Source organism: Neurospora crassa, linkage group I (genome assembly GCF_000182925.2).
Source record: "Neurospora crassa OR74A linkage group I, whole genome shotgun sequence".
Taxonomy (NCBI): domain Eukaryota; kingdom Fungi; phylum Ascomycota; class Sordariomycetes; order Sordariales; family Sordariaceae; genus Neurospora; species Neurospora crassa.
Window position 1 is genome coordinate 9201987 of NC_026501.1, and position 19327 is coordinate 9221313.

The 19327-nt window shown below is 52.5% G+C and overlaps 8 protein-coding genes across 8 annotated transcripts; 3 read left to right on the plus strand and 5 right to left on the minus strand.

The window, feature by feature from the left end:
- Positions 1-110: 110 nt before the first annotated feature.
- Positions 111-2282, minus strand: aro-8 (aromatic-8). The gene has a single exon (XM_958848.2). It carries the CDS (start codon positions 1929-1931, stop codon positions 486-488), a length of 1446 nt encoding a protein of 481 aa, XP_963941.1. The 5' UTR covers positions 1932-2282; the 3' UTR covers positions 111-485.
- Positions 2283-2500: 218 nt separating this feature from the next.
- NCU02784 (hypothetical protein) lies at positions 2501-3565 on the plus strand. Its single transcript, XM_958847.2, has 2 exons — positions 2501-2886; positions 2943-3565. Exons 1-2 carry the CDS (start codon positions 2620-2622, stop codon positions 3048-3050), a joined length of 375 nt encoding a protein of 124 aa, XP_963940.1. The 5' UTR covers positions 2501-2619; the 3' UTR covers positions 3051-3565.
- Positions 3566-3863: 298 nt separating this feature from the next.
- Positions 3864-6805, plus strand: NCU10239 (hypothetical protein). The gene is made up of 4 exons (XM_001728352.2): positions 3864-4543; positions 4960-5073; positions 5201-5808; positions 6009-6805. The coding sequence occupies exons 1-4, from the start codon at positions 4126-4128 to the stop codon at positions 6654-6656; spliced, it is 1788 nt and encodes a 595-aa protein (XP_001728404.1). The 5' UTR covers positions 3864-4125; the 3' UTR covers positions 6657-6805.
- Positions 6806-7232: 427 nt separating this feature from the next.
- NCU02783 (general amino-acid permease GAP1) lies at positions 7233-9972 on the minus strand. Its single transcript, XM_959185.3, has 4 exons — positions 9237-9972; positions 8980-9187; positions 8711-8920; positions 7233-8657 (listed from the first exon to the last, which is right to left on the minus strand). Exons 1-4 carry the CDS (start codon positions 9649-9651, stop codon positions 7550-7552), a joined length of 1941 nt encoding a protein of 646 aa, XP_964278.3. The 5' UTR covers positions 9652-9972; the 3' UTR covers positions 7233-7549.
- A 1119-nt stretch (positions 9973-11091) lies between these two features.
- On the minus strand, positions 11092-14106 carry NCU02782 (hypothetical protein; the record flags this gene model as incomplete). The annotated part of the gene is made up of 1 exon (XM_011394724.1): positions 11092-14106. The coding sequence occupies one exon, from the start codon at positions 14104-14106 to the stop codon at positions 11092-11094; it is 3015 nt and encodes a 1004-aa protein (XP_011393026.1).
- Positions 14107-14550: 444 nt separating this feature from the next.
- NCU02781 (hypothetical protein) lies at positions 14551-16322 on the minus strand. The gene is made up of 3 exons (XM_959183.3): positions 15876-16322; positions 14950-15792; positions 14551-14882 (listed from the first exon to the last, which is right to left on the minus strand). Exons 1-3 carry the CDS (start codon positions 16096-16098, stop codon positions 14842-14844), a joined length of 1107 nt encoding a protein of 368 aa, XP_964276.1. The 5' UTR covers positions 16099-16322; the 3' UTR covers positions 14551-14841.
- Positions 16323-16659: 337 nt separating this feature from the next.
- NCU02780 (U2 small nuclear ribonucleoprotein B) lies at positions 16660-18372 on the plus strand. The gene is made up of 2 exons (XM_959182.3): positions 16660-17175; positions 17240-18372. Exons 1-2 carry the CDS (start codon positions 16891-16893, stop codon positions 17549-17551), a joined length of 597 nt encoding a protein of 198 aa, XP_964275.1. The 5' UTR covers positions 16660-16890; the 3' UTR covers positions 17552-18372.
- Positions 17730-18941, minus strand: NCU02779 (hypothetical protein; the record flags this gene model as incomplete). Its single annotated transcript, XM_959181.2, has 3 exons — positions 18489-18941; positions 18171-18404; positions 17730-17909 (listed from the first exon to the last, which is right to left on the minus strand). Exons 1-3 carry the CDS (start codon positions 18849-18851, stop codon positions 17730-17732), a joined length of 777 nt encoding a protein of 258 aa, XP_964274.2. The 5' UTR covers positions 18852-18941.
- Positions 18942-19327: the final 386 nt, after the last annotated feature.

The window sequence follows — 19327 nt, forward strand, 5'->3', positions numbered from 1 at the left end:
TGTAGGTACGTCACTGTGCTCACGATACGTCTCCTTGACTACCCTGTACTTTACCTGGGCTTCGAGTTTCCAAAACACGCTGCGTTCACAAACCACCACACTTTTGAAGATGAATTTGAAGATGAATAAGACGCTATAGCACTTTTGAATTTTGAGAAACCCTATTTTCACCACAAAACTATACACCCTTTTACTACACAATATCTATATCGCGACCACGGGCCATCTCCCGTCGTGGCATGCCAGCCGCTTCCAACCTTGGCCTGTCATGAAAAAAGAGTTTCCGAAGCAGCAGTCCCGCCACATCCAGTACCACCACCTGCACTAGGTGTAGTAGCAGCCTCATTGGTATTCGCATCCTATTTTGTATTTGCTGCCCCATTCGCTGTAGCAGCCCCAATAGTTGTAGCACTTCCTCCACTAGTAGCCTCAGTACCTAGTTTCTTCATCTGCCAGCTCCTCCACATCCTCAAGCAAGCAGCCCTCTAAACCACCGAGGACTTTCTCCTTTCAGCCTCCTTCTCCTTCCTCTCCTGCCTATAATGATCCGCCACCAAGAAGGCCAACTCCAGCGCCTGCTTCTCGTTCAACCGCGGATCGCAGAAGCTCGTATAGTTAGTACTCAAGTCATCCTCATCCAGTCCTGCACCGCCTCCCAAGCACTCCGTCACCGCGTCACCCGTCAATTCCAGATGCATGCCGCCCAGGTACGACTTCTCTTCCTTGTGGATGCGTAGTGTCTGCTGAAGCTCCGAGAAGATGTCGCTGAACTTGCGCGTCTTGATGCCGCCGCTAACCGATTGTGTGTTGCCGTGCATGGGATCGCACTGCCAGACCACGGTGCGGGCGTACTCCGAGCTTTCGACGGTGCGGATGTGCGCAGGCAGGAGAGAGGCCACCTTGTCGGCGCCGTAGCGCGTAATGAGCGTAACCTTGCCGGGTTCGCGGTTGGGGTTTAGAGTGCGCAGCATAGGCAGCAAGTCCGAAGTAGGTGTCGAGGGACCAATCTTGACACCAATGGGGTTGGCGATGCCGCGGAAGTATTCGACGTGCGCGTGGTCGATTTGGCGCGTGCGGTCGCCGATCCACAAGAAGTGAGCCGACGTGTTGTAGTATTCTTTCTTGGGGGGCGTGGTAGAGTCGGGAGGGTAGGAGCGGACCGAAGGGTGGTTGAGCAGGCGGGTGAGCGGTTCCTCGTACTCGAGAAGGAGACCCTCGTGCGAGGTGAAGAGCTCGACAGTCGACAGCTTCTCGTTTTGGTCGGCGCCGATGGTGTGCATGAAGCGCAACATTTCCTGGATGCGGTCGACGGTTTCCTGGTACTTGGATTTGAGCGCCGGGTCGCGCACGTGGCCGAGGCCCCAGTCGAGGGGACCGTGGAGGTCGGCGATGCCGGAACCGATGGCGCCGCGGATGTAGTTGAGCGTGGCTGACGAGTACTGGTAGGCGCGCACGAGACGGTTAGGATCCAGCTCACGCTCGTCGGGGTGGAAGCCGTTGAGGATGTCGCCACGGAAGGAGGGCACTTCCTTGCCGTTGATGGTCTCGACAGGCGAGGAGCGAGGCTTCGCGTACTGGCCGGCCATGCGACCGATGCGCACAACGGGCTTGTCGGCGCCCCAGAGGAGGACAAGCGACATCTGGAGAAGAAGCTTGATCTTGGACTCGATCACGTCTTGCTGGCAGTAGCTAAAGAGCTCGGCGCAGTCGCCACCCTGAAGGAGGAAGGCCTTGCCTTGGGCAACATCGCGAAGGTGTTCTCGAAGACGGATGATCTCGTTGGGGAGGACGATGGGCGGGAGCGTCTTGAGCTCGTTGGTGGCCTTTTCAAGAGCAGCCTTGTCGGGGTACTCGGGGCATTGCTTGATGGGCTTGGATCTCCACGAGTCGGGCGCCCATCCGGGGGCGTTTGGTGTCGTTTGTTGGCTCATGGTGACGACGGATTTGAAGATGGTGAAGTGGAAGTTGCTGTGTAAGTGGGTGGAAATTTCGAAGCCAAAGTGGCGCTGAGGATGTCTTGGCAGTAAGTACGTCTAGTATTCTATGTAACAGCGAGTGACTAAGAAAGGACAGGTGGGTCAATGTTCAAAAACTAAAGTCTTGACGACGACGACGACAACTGTTATGGTGGTCTTTTCTCGGAAAAGAGAGTGGTAAAGAATGGTGTGTGGTAGTTGATAGTCATGACTGGACTTCAAAGAAGACGGAAGATCCTATTCAAATATCTTTTCGGCTTGTCGGGACTGGAGTGGTGAGTCAGTGGCAACTGAAGTGCACCCACCACACGGTGTTTGTTCAAAGTGTCAAAACCGTCCCTCCAAAGTTTAGGTAGTAGTTGGAGTCCTTGGGAAAGTCAATTGACCAATAACAGAACAGCGTTAGAAAGAAGCCCAAAATGTGTCCCACTGTGACGCTGTGGTGCCTGCCCCGCCCCCACAACTGGTCGCGACGGGAACTCAACTGAAGTGTTCTACAGCGAAGCCCTGCAGTATGTAGTAGTGGTAACACTGCCGCAGCACCTAGCCAGCTCCTGTTTCAAGCTTTAGCAACCGACGTCTGTCCGACTTCCATTTGTCTCCTCTTCCACCGACACAGCCAATTTCAGTTTCAACTTCCAAAATGGCCGAGGACAAACAACCACCTGCCGTCGTCGAGGGCGCCACTGGCGGTGACGTTGAGGAAGAGGTTCAGCCCACGGCCAAGTCCGCCGAGGACCGCAAGGCCGCCGCTGCTTTGTCCAGCCTCGACTCCAACCGCGAAGACGAGTCCTCCGCCCAGGTCGACCAGGATGCCGTCCAAAACGCTTTCCACTCTCTCAGCACTGCTGGCAGCAAGCAGGCCGAGGTGAAGAAGGTCAAGGTCGATGCGGCCGATGTCGCCCTTCTTGTGAGTGTCTTTAGTAATCGCCGTGGGGGACAGGTTACTGACGGGGCATCAAACAGGTCGAGGAGCTCGAGCTCACCAAGGCCAAGGCTACTGAGCTGCTCAAGGCCCATGATGGCGACGCTGTCAAGGCCATCAACGCCTATGTTGCTGCCCCCGCGGCTTGAAAAACCATACTCCCCAGTTAGAGAACAAACAACAGACCATATGAAGCCGATTTACAGTCTGAGGACCCCATAGCCGCCCATCGATCTGTTTGTATACTTGAGCTATACGCGACATACTATACCACATGTTTCCAGCAATGACGACGACCAAAACATATTTGTGACAGAGGATGGGCATGCATAGGCCGGGCCAGGAAAGGGAGTTTGGGGCAGGGCGCGATGGATTAGACAAAAAGGGCAGCCCATCATATATATCGACTGAATCGGGAGCGATGTTGGGCATGAAAGTTCTTTTTGGTTGCTTGACGTGGACGTAAACGCGCGGCCGGTTGCTGGAATAGAGTTGGTATAAAGTTGTCGACCTTCCGCATCTGTTCTAGCGCTTACACGTCCCGTCTCCAGGGCAAAGCAAAGGTACATTTGAATACTCCCATACAATTCTTTCATGGTAGAGTCATCATGTATGATACTCACAAAGAGAAACCGTTGGTTACCGAGAAGGGCCCTATGAATGCTTCATGTCGTAGATACGCCTCTGGTCGGTGTTCTGTTCCGCGTGGTGGTTAGTCTCTCCCGTCATCTCTTCTCAAGCAAAGGGTGAGTCTGGTTCACTTGCAACCATCAAGACATAAGACGGAACCCAATGACAATACAACCTTGATATCATTCCGGGTTCTGTTAAGCCGCATCCAACAAACCGCTATTGAATCCTATACCGTGCCAGCGCACCGCAACCCCAGCAAGTATTGCGCGTCCTTTGCGCGTTCCGGCCCAGCATTACGTACTCTTACCAATACAACACCAATCCATCCAGCCCTATGATGCGAAACCCCTTATCATTTGTTTACTGTGGTTCATTTAAGGTTTGACCATTACTCCACATTCCCTAACACTTCATTTGACCTCAGGCGTTTAGACTCTTTTTTATTTCATCAGCATCACTCTCCATTCACTTCCCCAGCCCTTGACCTGATCAGCTTCAACTTTGTCTCCTACTACTTCATCCCACTATTCACTTCCAACTCCCTTATCCATCACTCATCCCCATCACCAAACAAACCACCAAACCACCACAATGTCACCACCACCACCACCACCACCACCAGATCCCAACGACACCCCACCAACCGAACAAACCACCCTCCTTCTTCCCCAAGATGTCCCCTCCTTCCAAAACCAAAACCCCTCCTCCTCCTCCTCCTCCTCTCAACTATATCCAACCCTCCTAACAGTCGCCTCCCTCATCCTCCTCTTCACCATGGGCGTACAAATCACCACGGCGCCCTCGCTCGCCATTCTCCAGGGGATCATCTGCAGAAAGTACTATGAGAAGGGAATGACCGATTCAATTGGGGCAGGACTGGGAGGAGGAGGAGGAGGAGGAATGGAAGGGCTGCCAACGAATTTTGAAGATGATAGGTGTAAAGTGGGACCGGTGCAGAGTGAAGTGGCGGAGGTGAATGCTTGGAAGGATGTGTTTGAGATATTACCTGGTGGGTTTTTTTTTTTTATTTCATATGCATTTTTTTTATTTCTTCGGGGGGGGAGAGGGGTTGAGAGGGGAGGTGGAAGAAGAAGAAGGGGAGAAAAGAAGGGGAAGAGGAAACAGGGGGGGGGGGGGGGGCAGAGATGAAGAGAGGAAAAGAGGAAAAAAAAGGAAAAGAGAAGGAAAAAGGAAAAGGGAAGGAAAAGAAAAGAAAAGAAAAAGAAGAAAAAAAAAAAAAGAGGGAGAGAGAGAGAGAGAGAAGAGGGTGGGAAGGGTAAAGGGCAGAGAAGATGAACGGGTGATAAATTGAGTGGGATATCATGACCATGAAAGGAACACGCTGCATGATCGTTGAACAAAAAACTTACACACAACCCAACAAAACAAAACAAAACACAACACTAACAACATGCAAAACTCCAGCCGTCGCCCTCGCCATCCCCTGGGGGATCCTAACCGACCGCATCGGCCGCAAAAAAGTCTTGCTCCTCGCTTTATTTGGCTGTCTACTAAACGAAGCATGGGTTCGACTCGTCTGTAAGTTTTTTTTTTTTCTTTGTCTCTTCCCTCTTCCCTTTTCCCTTTTCCCTTTTCCCTTTTCCCTTTTCCCATCTTTTACATACCTACCTTTTTAATAATACACAAAAAACTAACATTCCCCAAGACTACTTCCCCACCTTCTTCCCCATCCGCGCCGTCTGGTTCGGCGGCCTCTTCCAACTCCTCGGCTCCGGCAGCACCACCTTCACCAGCATCGCCTATGTTTTGGTTGCTGACGTCTGCCCACCCGAGCAACGCTCCACCTTCTTCAGCTACCTGCTTGCTTCGTCCATCGTCTCGCGGTTCGTCTTTGTGCCTATTGGCGGCGCGATGATTGCCTATGATGATGCGTGGTTGGCCATGTGGATCGGGATGCTGGTGCAGGTGGTGGGGTACGTGGTTGCTGTGGTTTTTGTGGAGGAGACGTTGCCTTCTTCGTCTGGGACAGGCGATGATGAGATAGGTGGTGGTGAGTTGATGATTGGTGCAGAGGGAGAGGGAGATGAAGAGGAAGAGGGAGATGAAACGGTCATGAAGAACAAGAGGACTGTTATGCAGCGGCGGGTGGAAGAGTACTTGGAAAAAGCAAAGGAGGCAGGGACTTGGATTCTCCAAAACCCCAAGGCGGTTTTGCTGTTGCTTTGTTTCTGGTTGTACTATATGGGCGAGCAGGCGGAACAGTTGTTGATGATTCAGTATGCGAGTAAAAGGCTGGGGTGGTCTTTGGGGAAGGTACGTCACACCCACACCTCTCACTTATACTCTTTTGCTTCTTTTTTCTTTTTCTTTTTGTTTTTCCTTTTCTTTTTTCTTTTTCTTTTACCTCCTCTTCTTTTCGTTTCTTCTATTTTTCTTCTTCTTTTTTCCCTTTTTTTTTTCTTTTTGTTTCTTCTTTGCCTTCGTTTAACCACTAACCCCCCCTAAATAAACAGGCCTCCCTCCTCCCCTCCCTCGGCGCCCTCACCAACCTCCTCACACTCACCCTCCTCCTCCCCTTTTTGTCTACTACTTTCTTCTCCCACTCCTCACCCTATCCCTGGGCACGAATGGGCTCGGAAGAAGCCAAAGACGCCCTCCTCTCCCGCCTCTTCGCCACCCTCCTCACCCTCGGCTGTTTATTCATCTCCCTCCCCATTTCTTCTTCTTCTTCTTCTTCTTCTTCTTCTTCTTCAAATGTCAGCTTTCTCGCCTCAGGCGAAGTTCTTTATTCAGCAGGCGCCGCGCTTTCGGTCCCCTTGCGCAGTCTGATTACCAACCTTGTGGATGCGCGCCATCGCGCGACGCTGTATACGGTGATTAGTGTTGTTACGTATGCGGCTACGTCGGCGGGGAGGCCGGTGGCTGCGGGGTTGTTTGGTGTGGGACTCAAACTCGGAGAGGGAAAAGAGGACCAAAAGGGGAATCAAGATGGGATGCGGTGGATGGGATTGCCGTTTTTGGTGGCCGGGGGGATGTTTGCTGTTTGTTTGGGGGTGGTGAGTTTGGTGGGGTTTGGAAGGAGGAAGGGGGAGATTATGGAGGAGGAGGAGGGGGGAGAGCAGGAAGGGGTGGAAGGGGAAGGGGAGAGGTATAGAGATTGATGCCCGGTGGTAAATCTGGATGGTAGATAAGGTGGAAACCAATAAAGAGTGTTGGGATGTTATGTAGACTGTGGTTGTAGACTGTTCCCGTCCGGTTGAGAAGACTTAGACTTTTATATGACCATAAACACTGCAGTGAGGACTGGACGGTTCCCAACTTTTAGTAGTATAAATGGCTGCCCGATCTGAGCAAGAAACGTTTCGTAACCTAATGTCAATGGTACAGTACGCGTACGGTATTCATTCTTTTCATGGTCCAAATGGTACAGTCCTTTTCTATAGGTCATGCGGTGGATGGAGTGTTCTTTCCCAGAGCAGTTTCCACTGAACTGAACTGAATGACTAAACAGAAAGACTTCATCGCCCCTTCCTTTACCTACCTAGTAATAGGCACATATCTGAAAAGTCCCGATAAACCTGCCTGCCCAAGATACTAAAATGACTCAATGAACACGGTGGTGTATGAGTACCTCCCGTTCCTTTACTGTGAATTGGGATCAAGCGTAGGTCTGGGTATAGGTAGTAGCTAACTACCTGTGAATAGAAGATGGAATGTCGTAGGTGAACTTAAAAGGTAAAAGCCGATTATGCGAATCTTTTGATTCTTCTCCATTCATGGTCATTACAGTTACAAGTGGTGTATACTAACAAGCCCCGGCCATGGTATCATCAAAACTGAAGTGAACTGAACTGAATCAAAATTCCATTGCAAATTCGTTCCCAGCCCACAAACTCTAAACGCCTCGCTTCATATTCCATCCCATAATCCCATAATTCCGACATACCCTTCCCAGATACTCCAACACAAACTCCCAGACATAATTAGGGTATTCCTAACCATTCAACCCAAGCCAAAGCAAACCACTCCAACCCAAATAACCCCAGTGAAACGGTCAACAAAAAAACCGATAAACCCTCTTCCACCCCGGCCACCCTTCTACCTCCTCCTTCTCCCTCATCACCAACACAGGCAAATTCACATCCCTCCTCCGTCCCGTGTCCAAATCCATCTCATCACTCCTCACAATCTTGGTCCTAAACCACAACTTATACACCAAGTAAAACGCCACCACAATCGGCACACACAGATACTGCAAAAAGAAACTCTGCGCCACTTTACTCGGCGACGCGGTAGCCGCCGACTGGTTATCTGTAAACGTGACAATCGGGAACGCCGCAATCCAGAATTGGGCAATCAGCACAAAGACATTGAGAAAAAGGCCGACGTACGACCCCGTGATGCCTGCCTGTGCTGTAAAGGATAATTGGGTGAGGGACCGGCCGCGACGGGCCCAGGCGCGGCGAAAGCGGATGTGGCAGAGGCAGATGGAGCCCCAGGTGAAGATGGACGAAAGGCCCGAGACGGCGAGCAGCCAGTTTAGCACGTCGGATTGAAATTTCAGGTCGGCTAGGTAGCCGATCAGGCCGACGAGGGCAGCAAAAAGGATGGCGAAGAGGGGTCGACCCTTGCGGTCGACGTAGGCGAGGATTTGGGGCGCTTGACGCTGGTCGGCCAGGGCTGCTAAGGTGCGGGAACTACCGAAGACGGCGGAGTTGCCTACGCTGAGTACGGCGATGAGGATGACGGCGTTCATAATTCCCGGCAGCACTTGGATGGAGGCCGACTCGATGGCTATAACGAAGGGCGAGTACGAGGCGTCGGAGACGGAGTAGTGCTGGATGTTTCCCAGGAGGCGCTCGTGGTTGTAAGGGACGATGAGGCCGACGAGGGTGAGAGAGACAATGTAGAAGAGGGTGATGCGCCAAAAGACTTGTTTGATGGCTGTCGGCAGGGATTTACGCGGGTTGGCGGTCTCAGCGGCGGCGAGCCCGACCAGCTCGGTACCTGTAAAGGCGAAGGCGGCAGAGACAAAGACGGAGCAGAGACCTTTGAAACCGTGGTGAAAAGCGCCGGGGTTGGTCCAGTACCGCCCGCCAATGTAGCCGGTGTTGCCTTGGGGGTCGTCGAAGCCGCCGATGTTGATGACTGCGGCGAGGATGCTGGTATCGTTAGGGAGAGTTTTGGAGAGGATAAAGGAAGGGGATGTACGTACATGAAACCGGTGACGGCGGCGATTTTGACAATGGAAAAGACGAATTCGGCTTCACCGTAGCCTTTGACGCCGAAGAGGTTGATGATGATGACGGTTGCTAGGAAGATGGTGATGAAGATGGCTTTGTTGAGTTGGTCGTTCCAGTAGCCGATGGTGATGGAAGCTGCTATGAGTTCGAGTGGCAGGACTGTCAACCACTGGAGGGCATAACTGGGGGTGAGGTTAGTCGGGTTCGATATATCATCAAAGTTCAGGGGTCAGTGTCTTACTTCCACCCCATGGCAAACCCCCATGCTGGATCAAGGAATCTTGTAGAGTATGACGAGAAGGAACCGGCAACGGGGAAAGCAACGGCCAGTTCTCCAAGAGCTTGAATAGTACACCAAAGCATGACACCCACAAAGCCATATGCAATGATGAGCGAGGCCGGACCTCCTAGGTAGAGACACTTGCCCGAGGCCACGAACAAACCGGAACCTGATGTTGGTCAGTCATGTCTTCAGGTAAGGTGTTGTACAAGACATACCAACTGAACCCCCAATGGCAATCATCTGCAAGTGTCTCCCCTTGAGCTCTCGGGCCAGACCCGTGTTTGCCGTCCTGACGTTGGCGGCGTGCAGGTCAAAGTAGTGGCTTCCATGATTCTGTTCGGTCGGAGGTTCATCCGAGGAGTCGGCTGCTTGGTATTGATCAGGATGACTCTGGGCATAGATGCCATGGGTTGATATCCGGCGGACGGGGTCCCGTTTGAACGAGTCGAGGAATGTTCGCAACCTCGGTTCTTGGCGATGGCGAGCGCGTGCCCATGTCGGGACGCGGCCGACTGCGAAGGGTTCCCGGAAACTCCATGAACTTCCCTGGCCGAAGGAATCTCCACCTCTGCTGCCGTAAGCGGCCATTTCTATGTCGCTAGGCATGCTGTCTCGCTTTTTGGGTTTCATGCTTCCGTCGTTGTCGTTGTGGTTATTGTCGGTTGAGAGGCGACTGGTCGGTTTGTAAAGGTCTCATCCTCTCACCAGATACGCGCCCAATATCATCGCGTCCCTATCACAGCCGTTCGTCCTATCGTCGCCGGGTGAGATGGAGGATTCGGTGAGTGGAGTGTGGTCGCGTGACAGTCCTTGTTGATGTGTTTAGTAATTCAACTTGGATGATATCTGAGTGAGAAAGGAGGAAAATGTAAAGATAGATAAAAAAAAATAAAAAAAGAGAAAAAAAAGAGGCAGGGGCAGTCATCGAATGTCAGCTAAGCTTACACTACCTGATACTACTACACTACTGCAGCACATAGCCGTGGCCAGTGCCACAACAGGAAGAGAAGTGCTTATCATTCCCCCCCCCCCCCCCCGGGCGGCCTCAGGGCTGTTGGGTGACGGTCCGTGGGGTCGATTCTGGGATGTAACATGGGCGGACATATGAATGGGAATGCGAGTGATCGGTGAGCGAGTCCGTCTCTCATTGGTGACAAAGACTGGAAGGTCCAAGGAAGGGGGGTCGAAGATGATACCATCTTGAAAAATAAGAGCAACCAACTGAACACAACATTTTCCCATCCTTCCGGGGGATTGCCCTGCCTGGGACGGGAATTCTGGGGGAAACCACATCCACTGTAACAATGGAGGCCCGGGATCCCGCCAACCATGCCCCGGACAGGTCCACCTACTTCAGGGCAGCGCTCTTAGCGTTCGACTACCCGCCGTGGGGTTGTGGGGTTATCGTGTGGGCTCCACCTCCAGTGGGGTCATCTTTTTTCAGCTCTTCCTCAGTTAGGTTGAGGTTATCATGGCAATATTGGATACTTTGTGGACCATCCCAATTTCCAGTCTGTGATAATGCGCGCCCCCTTTTTTGTTTTTGGTTTTTTCTCTATTCGATATCCGTCCCTTAGGGTTTCCACTTTGATTATTCCCGCTCTTCCCGGCTACCTTATCGATTCCTTACCGTCATTACTAAAGGGTACCTATGTATCAAGATATGTACAGCAACACCCACACTTGTCGCTTCAAAAAGTGTCAACCAGGGTCACACATGCCAAGCCCACCAGGCCCATGAAGGTTTACCCAAGAGCCAGACAGACGATTAATACAGCAGAAGAAGCTGTCAAATAACAGCACGAGACATATTTCCTTTTTCTCACCAGGAACCAAACAAACCACGAGGCAACCACGTTGTGGACCATGCCCCGAAGGGAAGTACACATGCTCATCAGGCTATCTTCATTTACCACATCGATGATCTTTTGACATGTATCTCAAAAACTTCGTCTATCCAATGCTCAAGATCCAAATCCCATCCTTGACCTAGAAATACTAGGTACTTACCCAAAAGGTCACCAATTCTAGGTAGGTAGGAACCAAACCCAAGTCCACGAATGTATTCCGTCAAACCCCACAAAACTCCCTAACCCTACCCAACCTCTCCACCCCCTCCCCATACCCCAGAAACTCACAAAGCATGCCTCCCTCGTCAAACACCCTCTTTATCATTTCTTCTATCCGTTGCTGTTCCCAAACCGCTCTCCCGTTTTTGCTCTCCAACCCTTCTTCAGCCTTATCCCCCTCCTCACTCACCCCCTCCCCAAAACCCTCCCATTCCCACTCCCTGTCCCACTCCCTTTTCCTCTGCCGCAAAGCAGCAGAAGAAGAAGAAGAACAACCATCGAAACCGGGGACCGACGAACCGACTGATATGGTCGTAGTTGAATCGAATGGATCTGGGTCTGACTTTGAGTCTGGGACGGTAAAGGCAGTAAAAGAAGTGGAAGTAGAAATGGAAGCGAGAGTAGGTGGAACAACGGCAAAAGCGACGGTTTCCGCCCACGATAAAAGCCAGTACATGTTGCGCGCGGTATGCAACTCGATGCTGTCGGTGTCGTGCAGTCGGAGAGACTGCGAGCGCGACCAGAGGAGGGTGCAGATTTGGGAGATGTTGGGGAGGAGGGAATTTCTTATTTGGATGTCTGGGGGAGGTGGGGACTGGTGATGGGGTGAGTTAAAAGAGGAGGGAGGAGAGGTTGTGGTGGTTCGGTTCTTGGTTCGGTTTTGTCGTTTGCTTTTACCTTTACCTTTGCGTCGCTGCCGTGAAGGTGCTGGTGCCTCTGGTGAAGTTGAAGGTGAGGAGGATGAGAAAGAGGAGGAAAAGGAAGAGGCCTGACGGGTTTCCAGCTTACGCTTCCTTCTTGCCTTGCGGGCCGACCGTGTCGAGACAGTTTGGCGGGGAGCAGGACTAGTGTCAGGACTACCACCCCCGCGAGCCCCCCTATTCGCGCAATGAGCCCTGATATACCTCTTGCTAGCCTCAAGACAAGTGTCTTGCGCCATTTGTATCGCTTGGCGGTATCCTTCTTCTTCTGTTCTTCTTCTCTCCTGCGAGGCCGACAGTGACGGAGGAGCGGATTCATAATCATGATCATATCTCGCTGAGGTCTCAAAAGAGACGGGTGCGGCCGACGATGACGACGATGAGAAAGAAAAAGGGCGACACCATTCTTCTTCCTGATCGGTATAAGAAAGGGGATTAGACGTACTTGATGCAGCAGCGGCATCCCTATCCCTCTCCTGTTGACCAAAGCTATAACTGTAACTGTTTTCGTAATGACTGCTTGCTTCCCCTTCTTCACTGCTGCCCGAGATGGTTGTCCAGCCTTGTTCTCTCCCTTCGGAAGATTCTCGATGTTGTTGTTGTTGTTGTTGTTGTTGTTGTTTTTGCTGAGCAGCAGAGTTAGCACCCTGAGCTGGAGTCTGTCTCTGACTACCGCCAGGTAAACCCCAACACGCCCCCTCCTCTCTTCGTTTCTTTCTTGGTTCACGACTCCGTTCTCGATTATCCTCCCGCCCGTGACCTTGACCCAGCGCCATCTCCCGATTCCTCTTCTTCAGCTGCTTACTCACCGCCCTCAATGAAGGCTGGGTCGTTTCTCTGGTTCCAGTTCCAGTCATGATCCGGTTCGGAGTAGTAGTAGTAGTGAACAGCACACGATGAGGTGTCGGGACCCGAGTCAAAGGGCTGATACTTCGCAAAGAAAGGGAATTGTCGTCATGACCGGAGGATTCATAGCCACTGTTGTTGCGTGGAAGGGAATCGAAGGAATCAAACATGGGAATCTGAGCCAAAACGGCGGATGGTGGAGGTGAGAGGCTTGGTTCTTGCTTTATTTCTGTGTCTGTTTTTGTTTCTGCTGGACATGGACCTGGACGAAGGATGTATCCTGAATGGGAGGAGGAGGTCTTGAATCTCTTTGGGGAGCGAGAATGGGGAGAGATGGGGGCGTCGGAAACTTTTTCGTCTTCGGTTTCGTCGTTTCGGTCTCTGTTGCTGCTTCGATTCTGAATTCCAGGAGGAGTCCGTCGAAGATGAACATCACCATGTTGTTCTTCCATGGTTTCCCAGGCACGTACCCTCCTTGCCTTAGCCTTAGCCCTCGAAGCAGAAGACGGTCCATCCCACCTGATGGGTTTGAACAGGCCCATCTTTGGCGTTATTGTTGGTTCCATTCCCATTCCCATCGCCGTACCCATCATCCCTGCCACCATTTCCACACCGGCATTGGCACCAACGCTAGACACCACCGACGGCACCATCATAACCCTCTCCATTACCACCCCTTCCCCCCTTTCCTCCCAAGTCTTACTACCACTGACCCCACTCTCCTCCGTCCCTAGGGGCACGTATCCCACCACACCTCCCACCACACCTCCCACCGCATCTTCTTCCACCTGCTTCATCTGTTCTCCCTGTTCTCCCTGTGGCACCCGCGGCACCCACCTCTTCACCCTCTGCTCTAACGGTATCGACACCCAAGGAACCGACTCCTCCTCCTCCTCCTCCCGCTTAATCACCACCACTGTCTCCTCACCGGAACTGAACCCGCTCATCCTCCTCCTACCACTTCTTCCTCCTTCCCTACTGAGGGGCAGTGACAGTGGAGAAGGTACCGATTTACTTGGTCCCGGCCCCATGGTCATCATCGTTGATTGCCGCTGGCGTCGATGCTCCTCGAAACCTGGTGCTGGTCGTGGTAGACTTGGTTCCAGTACCCCAGGTAAGTAATTCGAAAATGATTGCTCAACAGACCTAGACCCCACTGTCCGAGGTGGATAGGCGAGTACTGGCTCGTTGGAGAATAAAGATCGAGAAGAGCGGGAAGGATGCCGATGATGATGATGATGAAGGATGCTAGCGGCGGTGGTGGTGTTGACAGAGGAGTTGGCGTTGTAAATAAAGTCGCTTGGTGATGCGGGAGCGTAGTGGTGGTAGTCTTTTTGTTCCTCTGGTTCTGGATGACCAGGAGGAGGAGGAGGAGGAGGAGGAACATGAACAGGAGATACGGGGTTAAAGTACAGAGGGTGTTGGGGGTGGTTGAATGGGTAGTAGTCGTAGGAACTGTTGTGGTCCATGGTTCAGTTTGTTGTTGTTTGGTTCTTCTGATCCCGCTGTTTCTTCTTCTAACCAGACAACGAAGTAGGCAGGCAGGGAAGATGGAGGCAAAGCGAGGTAAGTTGAGTTTGTTTGGATAGCTGAAAGGGACGGAGTGACGGACGGCTGATTACTTATGGTAAACTGCTTTTGAAGCTGAAGGTCTGGATGAGGAGCGAAAGGATATGGAATAAATAATCGACAGGGACAAAACAATGGTAGGTATGGACATGAATTGTGACATGCACTTCTCCTGCTGCCGGTTATTAGTTCTCTTATGATCCTTTTATGGAAGTTATCACGGCAAATCGGAATGTGTCCGGCAAGCCACAAGCGGAAGTCAATGAATTGCTTTGTATGTATTGAACCTGTATTTGTTCTTGACTGTGTGTCTGATTCACACATACATATCTTGCAAAATTGGCCGGGCGGTCATGACAAACGGATAGCTCACTGTGGAGAAGTGACATGATAAGTCTCTGTACAATGGGTGAATGGACAATCAATCACTTTGGCGGATACCGGGAAGCACGGATAGGGCAGAAATCAAAGACCGGGAAAGTTACCCGCTAAACTGACATTGATGGATCTTGACTTTGAATCTGATTCATTATCAGCCATTCACTCTTGTTCCATTAACATTAGATGTTACGCTTGCTTGCTTGGCTTTTCTGCTTCCCAATGTGTGCAGCAACCCTCTTTCATCGAGGGGAAATCTAGGTGTGCCAGATGACGACTCTGCCGTCAACACCGCTCGCTGTTGTGTCAAGTTAGCATCAATAATTCTTGAAACCACAGGTCATGTAAAAATGGGGAACACTCACAACTAAACTTGGTCACCCGTCCACCACTCTCCTCAAAGGGCCTCAACATAGTAACCGTATTCTGATGCACCGTCTTCAACATGGTATCATCCTTGCTGACCTTACCCTTCAGGTCCATCTGCTTGAACATGTTCAGCGCAGACTCCTCTCTGTCCTCGTCACCAAGACCCGGTCTTCCTCCGGCCTTGGCCTTCTCCAGCGTGCCGGCCAGCTGCCACCCCTGCTCGCCGCCTTGGAAGCGGAAAGCCTCGCAATCGTAACCCGCAGCAATGATCTCAGTCTCTCCGTTCCAGAAGAGGCTCATAAAGGGCAAAAGCTGCGTGTTGATGCTGATCACCGCCTTGGGCGGCTGCTCGGGCGCAGAGGGGTAGACGACGGTGATGGAGGAGTCATGCGCCGCAAACGCCAGAGCGTCGCCGCTCGGGCTGAAGGCAACAGAATGCACCCATCCGGCAGAGTTGTTCAGGAACTCGCCGCAGACCGTGTTGAAAGGCAATCTCTCGCCCCAGGGGCTCGGCTCGGGGCGCTGGTCGGTGCCCTTGATGAAGGCGGAAAAGACGCGGGCGTGGGCGTCGGTGGAGCCGGCAGCAAGAAGAACGCTGTTGGGGTGCCAGGCGACAGAGGTGATGGTGGATCGGATCGGCTTCTTCAGGTGCTTGGATACCCACCAGTCGTTTTCCTCCTCAAAGTAGCAGATGGCGATGACGCGGTCGCCGGAGCCGACGGCGAACTTGGCTTCCGAGGGAGACCAGCGGACGAAGGTGGCGGCGCGGGAAATACGGAGGAGCACGAGGGTGGGCTTGTAGCCGGTGGGGGAGGGTTCCCAGACGAGGGCGTTGCGGTCTGTGAGTTGGGGTTGGTTGTTAGTCTAGCTGACTGTGATGGTGGCATTATGGGGTGCCTGGGTTGCGAAAGGGGGGGCCTACCCTGAGAGCAGGTCACAATACGCCCGGTGTTGGGAGCAATGTCGACGCTGGTGACAAGCTTGTCATGGCCCTTGAGCTCATCCTTGAGCTTGAAGGCATTGCCGACTCTGCCGTAGAGCTCGACCTGGGTGTCGCGGGCAATGGCCAAGGTCTGGCGATCGGCCGAGAAGGAGTGGTCGGCGATGGGGTGGTGGAAGAGATGGTGGACCTCGGGAGCAGCCATTGTGGGTTGTTAGGTTGGTGTTGTGTAGAAATAAGGTATGCGATAGGAGTATAGCTCTCTACTACCGCGCTCGGAATCGGGGACGGTGATGACGGAGAGTGTGATCGAATGTCTTGGTTCGGTGGTGTCGGAGCCGGATGTTGTAATTGGAAAGGGGAAGCTGTGCCCGGGAACGGGAAGCGGGAGAGCTCCGTAACTACAGCGGGCTGGACGCCTGAAATGAGGTCAGACCGCCAGGCTCCAGGGGCACCGTTGCGGCAGCGTATGGTGGTGGGGTTGGCTGCGGGTGGGTGACGCCGCCAAGAGTGCCCTGCTGCCGGCCGGGGCTGACCCACCTGGAACTGGAACCTACTATGGTGAGATGGGTAAGTTAAACCCGTGGATCAGGTCGTCGACCACACAGTGCTCACGAAGCTCTGGCTGTGGTGGTCCGTGCAAGATACCTGACAAGGGGGTTTTACTTTTGCTCGCAACCGCAGTACCTCCAACAAGCTGCACCCACGCCCGTGGGGTTTGTGTACCGATTTCGATGGTTCGTAGGCTGGCTGGCCACTGTCTCCAATTTTTGGACCAGCATCTGAATTGTCGACATCGCATGCGCCGCCGCGACTTGAATTCATGATTGAACACTGAACATCATACACCCGAGCGACGACGACGACGACGACGAGACAATTGACGATATTAACCCCTACCACGAGGCGCCTACGATATACTGAAAATCTACGCGACAATTAACAACCTGCATTGGACAAACAACAACAGCATCAACTCCCGGATTCCTACGCGGCAATGGCTACGCGTATTGCTCCCCCCGCGGGCCTCCCCCAAAAGGTGGTCTCGAACCCGCCAAACCAGACTCTCTACGTCACGAACCTCCCCTCAGCTAAGATCCAGAAGGACGACCTCCGTACAGCACTATACATGCTCTTCTCCACCTACGGCCCCGTCCTCGATGTCGTCGCTCTCAAGACCATGAAGATGCGCGGGCAAGCACACATTGTCTACCGGGACATTCAGACAGCAACACAGGCCATGAGGTCACTTGACGGCATGGAGTTTTTGGGCCGCAAAATGGTAGGTCTTCTCGGGTTGAATATTTCAGCGGTAGCCCTTCACATGCTAACTTGGGTTTGCCTAGAAAATCACCTACGCCAAGGGCCGCTCCAACATCATCGCCAAACTCGACGGTACTCTCGTGCCACCCAAGGCCGCCGCCGCCGTGGCCCTCACCACCGTCCAACAGAGTATCTTTAGTGCCCCAGTACCAGGCGCCCCTACTACGAATACCGAGAGTCCAGCACCACAAGGTTCGCCAGCCAAGCCTCCCGGGACGGAGACAACCACACCGGCAGAGGAGAACCGGGGAACGAAGCGGCCACGGGAGGAGGAGGAAGAAGAGGAGGAGAGCGATTCGGACGTTGCTATGGAGGAAGACAGCGACGAGGACTGATGGGTGTCCACTATGGCATTTGCTTCTTGTTTAAGATACCAGCTCGCGGTGGGGAAGGATGACGAAAAATGAAGGCGCAATGAAGCGGATGGATGAAAAATTCGCCCTCTCGAAGGACAATGCAGAAGACGCACCGCTAGCTGCATGTACAACATACACCGCGCTACTCCCACTTCCTCTAGGCGGAGGAAGGCTCCAAGGCCATTTCCTTGGGGACCCAAAGGCTGACACAGCCGCCGACGAGTCCAAGCCAAACCATCAGGTAGTTCTCGATCGAGACATTGTCAAAGGTCGACATGGCCTCGCCGAGGAGACAAGGGTGGACGAAGAAGGTGGGAAGGCCTGTGATGGGATGATACTGTTTGTATGGCCGAAATAATTCAAAAGAAGGGACATTCGTGTGTTAGTATAGGCACCTTTTTTTTTTCTCTTTCTCTCTCTTTTTGTCCTTCTCATATCTTTATGTTTCACAACAAAGTCACAAAGAGCGAGAAAAAGGAGTTCAGCCCTAGTTAACTTTTTGGTGTTTCAACAGCGAGAAGATTGAACCCACCCAAATCGCAAGACACAAATACAAAGAACGAGATGAGATGAGAAGAGAAGAGAAGAGAAAACTTACATCAGCTGAGATACCACCCACGGAACCCGCGCGGCGAAGTCCATCTTTGAACTGATCGGGTACAAGACGTCGAAAGACGGTGTCGATGTTGAAGGCTGGTTCATCCGCCGGCAGTCCGTTTAGTGAAAACCACAGACAAGGCGCTTGATATGTCGGGTGAAGGTGTATTTCGTATGTGACGTAGCCATAACTTGTCTTTTGCTGTTGTTGATGTTTAGAAGGCAAAACCATGGCCTTTTCTCCCCCAGTAAACCACATATTATCAGCATTCCACACCCACCCCCCCTTCAACCCACTGTTTTTATTAAGAAAACATACCTCATCATCATCATCATCCTCAACCTCCATCCCCTCACTCACACCAACCACACCCTCCCCCTCCCGCTCATCCCCCCTTACCGCTGCTGGCCCCTCAGAAAAACACAAATTATCCAAAAACTCGGATAAGCCATCATCATCCAGATTGACCTCGAGCGGTCTCGTGATTTGGATAAAAGTGCTGTATTCGGGATCCGAAGGAGAGACAAAGTGGGTGTTGAGCGCCGAGCGCACGCGCAGCTTCCATTGGCGCCGGAGCGGGCCGAGGGTCGCTTGGCTGTAGCGCCGGTCGAGGTGGTGGGCGGCCTCGGCGAACTCGGAGGGGGTGAGGTGGGGGTAGTTTTGGATTTCCAGGGAGTACATTTTGATCAAGAGTGTTTTCGGTAATGGTGAGGTGTGTGGTTGTGATATGGTGAGACGGTGGGCGGTCTGCTGAGTGGTGCAGTGGTGAAGGATGGGATGGGGGAGAAATTGGGACATACATATCGATGTTACCGCATGTGGAACTGGATTGTCACGGCCGGGCGGGACGGTGTTAGTGAGCGGGACGAGACGGACGGGAGAGGGTGATAAGATAAGGAAGGGGTCGTAACTCAAAGTTAGAGGTATTGTGGTTGTTCACATGTTCTTCATTTATGATCATATGCATGAAAAATATACCCTCCATGCATTCCACAATACCTCAATACATAAACGCCAACCATTACCTAGAGATGGAAGTTTGCGAGACCGCCGGGAGTAATTAATGACAGACCCAACCCTGACAGATCACCACACTCGTAACCCTGGCGAATCTGGCCCCCTGTAAGACTTGTACAAACAGCGGGGCCCCACAACTG